A 3,904-nucleotide genomic window follows, 5' to 3' on the forward strand; every position below is an offset into this window, starting at 1 on the left:
CTTCTGGCTAGCTGCAAACCCCCTCCCCTGCCCCTCCCCAGCTCCCAGCTGGCTGCAAACCCTCCAGCTCTCAGCTGGCTGCAAATCTTCCAGCTGGCTGAACCACACCCCCAAGCCCCCAGCTCCCAGACACTACAAACTTCCCAGCCTGTTGCAAACCTCCCAGCTGGCTGCAAACCTTGCCAGCTCCCAGCCCGCTGCAAACCTCCCAGCTCCCAGCTGCAACCCCCAATGCTGGCTGCAACCCCCCCTCCCCCAGTTCCCAGCTGTAAACCTCCTAGCTGGCTGCAATCCTCCCCAGCTTCCCACCAGCTGCAAACCTCCCCTGCCCTGCCTGGCAATCCCACAGCCCCCTGCAAGCACTACTTATCGCTTTATGGACTCCAGAAGGAAAGTGAGCCTGACCCAAGACTTGGGACTGACTAATAGCCTCAGGCCCCGCCCTTCCCCCTCTCCCTCCCCCTGCCCCTCCTTCTCCGAGGAGTTTTAGTTTGCTGCCCCTACAGCCATGGAGTGAAGCATTGGACTCTATGCAGCTCTGCAGAAAGCCCTGCAGGCAGCCTGGCAGCAGCCTGAGAAATCAGGCTCTGTCCAAGAAAAGTGGCGAGCCTTCCTGCCTGCCTGCCTGTCTGCCTGAGCTGTACAGAGGCCTGGTGCTTCCCTCCGTGGCTGCGGTGCCCCCGGGACTGCCCAAGCCGGGTGCCTGCAAGCAAGTGCCACGTGGGGGAGGAGGGGTGTGCGTCAACTTTTAGCCATTGAATTCTGTGATACAGTTGCCTGCTAGATTAGAAATGTAGTGCGTAGGTTTGTTATTACCCTAAAATAGAATAGTTTTCTGATAAGCATACTGTTAGGTTTACAATAATTTAGATTATTAAAAAGTATTAGCTTTACAGCTGAATACAAGACATGACCTGTGGCCTAGCAATGCAGCTAACCACAAGGCAGATTGATAGCTAAGCCTTTGCTTGTGTCAAATAATCATTTTAACTGTATTAAGCATTTTCTGAGTTAAAAAGTGGATCTGTGTCTGTATGCTAAAAAATCAGCTACAGCAAGAAGTAAGATAAGACAGGGAAACCATTGTTCTAGGTGCACTGGTTGTGTCCTTGAAAAGTATCTACTACTGTATAAGGTTTTGCTAACATATTATAATGTTACTGTTACTTAACTTTTAGCTTTTAAAAAAAAAGTGCTAGTTCAGCTTAATAGAAATATGCTGTTACAAAGATTTGAAAAGCACCGCCCAAGTATTGCTTTTTTTGTTAACCATAAAGTCTTACCTTGTTATAATAAATATAAAAAATCACCTCACCCTTGAGGGGGGGCCATTTTGCCTTTTGCTGGCTTTATGGTCTTTGCTCAAACAAATAAACAGCTGTCTTTCTTTACCCGCGTTGTCTGTCAATCAAATTACAGCTAGACAACGAACCTTAGGGAGGTTTCTCCCACCACAAAAGCCCATTAACAAAGATTTATTCCCAATGTATGTTCAAACAGATTGTTCAAATAATCTCTTTAACCTTCCCTTTGGTAAGCTAAATAGATAAGACCACCTTAATTCATTTTTATTTGTTTCTTTTTCCTTTTTCCCCAGCCCTTCTTCCTAACATGATCTCAAGAAGAACCGGCCAAATTGTCCTGGTAAATAATATTCAAGGAAAAATAGGAATCCCATTTCGTGCAGCTTGTAAGTTATTACAAGTTAAAATGTATATCCTAAAGTGTGTACTATAGTTATAAGATGACTATATTAAATCATTACATGTTTTAAGTTGGGCTGAAAAAATCATCTATATGCTATATCTGGGCTAAGCTGCAAAAGAGTAGCTAGTTTAGTGTTACACTTTTCCCCCGAATTGTCAGAAGGAACTGTTGTCATCATCAACACACAGTCACACCAAGAAACTGATTTATAGGAAAAAACCAGAGGCAGGGTATGAAACCAGTTGGCTTGACTGGAAATGTATCTATTATAAAATTAGCAAATAACCTCACTCACTTGCTCTTGCTTTTATGCTCCAAATCCAGAAATACATCTGTCAGTCTGTTCCAGGGACCTTCCGAAGCAGCTAATCTTAAGCATGCTGGAAATATCATGAGAGAGGCTTCAGAGGGATGTCCTCCAAGAAACTTCACCAGCACATTTCTGGGTTTGCAGTTTGTGAGTGAGGCAGGATTGGGAGTATCCGTGCCAGGTTATGCTGCTGCCATAGAGCAGACATACCTACAGGCCATGTTTAGACAAGATGCTGATTGTGCAGTAACTTGTTGCTATTGTGCAGTAGGGCTGTGCAAAATCTTGGTGGCCGTTTTGTTTCGGATTCGGACGTTTTGATGGTCAAACCACCAAATGCAAAATGAAATGCAAGGCTCTGAAACAGCTCTGAAATGAAACGGGGCATCTGAAATGTTTCAGAAATTTTCTGAAATGATTCGGTTGTTTCTGAAATGTTTCAGAGCTGTTTTGGATCTGTTTTGAGCTGTTTCAGAGCTGTTTCAGAGGTGGGTTTGCAGGAAAGGGAGGGGAAGGGGTGGGAGAGGAAGGACTGCTCTGATATTAACATCTATAGCTGGCCAGTGACACTGATCTGTCCCTGATTCCCTTCCAATCCCAGTCCTCTGGGAGAGGGACAGAGAAGCACCATAAAAGACTGTTTGTGAATTGCTCTATGCCATTTTGCAGCTGCATCTGTGAGTGCCTGGAGCAGCAGCAGAGAGCAGCATCTCTAAGCTTGGCTTGCAGTTTGGTAGTGCCTTGCTACCAAGTTGTAGCCATTGCCATTAATTATTTCCTATTTACCCTTGCCTACTCTTCCCCCCAAATCCTGTTATTTGTTCTTCTTATTTTTCCCCCACAAACAAAAAGAAAGAGGTGCTTTGCTGGGAAAGCACTCAATGCACATACATATATTTCACACACACTCACACAGACAAACATTTTTTTCCAGCACACAAAATATGAAGTGTGCTGGGAAAGCAGGTGTCAGGTCTTGTGGCTGGGGAGGGAGAGGGGGAAGAGGGAGAGCTGTAAGTTCCTCCCTCCTCCCCCCAGCTTAGATGCACTTGCAGGCATGAAGCTTCTGGTGCTGGTGGCAGCAAGGACGTGGGATCAGTGCCTTAATCTGCACCCCCTCCAATAACACCAGCAATAATAATAACCCGCAGCACCACCAGCATGACAAACAGCACCAGCATGACAGTCTCTTCCACCCCCATTTCAGTTCCCAGCCTGAGCCTTCCAGTGCCAGAGGAGGATCTGGATCTGGAAGTAAGGGACCTGAGTACCCTACCAAAAGAGATACTGGGGACCACGGAGGAATCTGAGTTTGTGCTCCACTTCACTCCAAGTTCCCCTAGAGCCAGGTCTCCTTCCTCGAAAGGCAGTTTGAAGGAGGAAGTTGAGGTAGAGGCTGTGGAGGCAAGTGGTTCAGCTGAGTCCATTCCTCCTGCCTCTGAGGAGGGGGATCAGGCAGGATCCACACCCATACCCCAGAAGTGAGGGGGTAGTGTGGTGTGGGATCATTTTGAGCTGGCAGATGATCCCAGGTATGCTATCTGCCTGCATTGCCAATGTAAGACCAGCCAGGACAAGGAGGGGAAAGACTACAGCACCATGGGGATGCTGATACATCTCTACAGTCACCACCCCCTTGCCCTTGCTACTTCTCTGCATGGCACCAGTGGGAGCATGCCCAAAAAGAAGTCCCCATCTTGCTCCAGAGCCTCTGTCCCCCTGAAGCAGAAGCAGGCCACCCTGGAACAGTGGGGGAAAGGTGGGCACACTGGGATACATTGCAAAAGCAAGTAAGATCACCAAGAGCATTGGGGAGATGCTTGCTCTGGATGGACAGCTCTTCTCCCTAGTTGAGCAGCCAGGGTTCAGGCAGCTCATGGCACTCAT

The 3,904-nt window shown here is 47.3% G+C and overlaps 1 protein-coding gene across 1 annotated transcript in view; it reads left to right on the forward strand.

Moving 5' to 3' along the window:
* The window catches only part of DHRS7C (dehydrogenase/reductase 7C), a 46,758-nt gene that overhangs the window by 29,586 nt on the left and 13,268 nt on the right, over positions 1 to 3,904 (forward strand). Inside the window, exon 5 of the mRNA XM_006029346.2 lies at positions 1,598 to 1,690. Within this exon, the coding sequence (XP_006029408.1) occupies positions 1,598 to 1,690 (93 nt within the window). The remainder of the gene's footprint in view (positions 1 to 1,597; positions 1,691 to 3,904) is intronic.

This window comes from Alligator sinensis, unplaced genomic scaffold (assembly GCF_000455745.1).
Source record: "Alligator sinensis unplaced genomic scaffold, ASM45574v1 scaffold1023_1, whole genome shotgun sequence".
In the NCBI taxonomy this organism is placed as follows: Eukaryota; Metazoa; Chordata; order Crocodylia; family Alligatoridae; genus Alligator; species Alligator sinensis.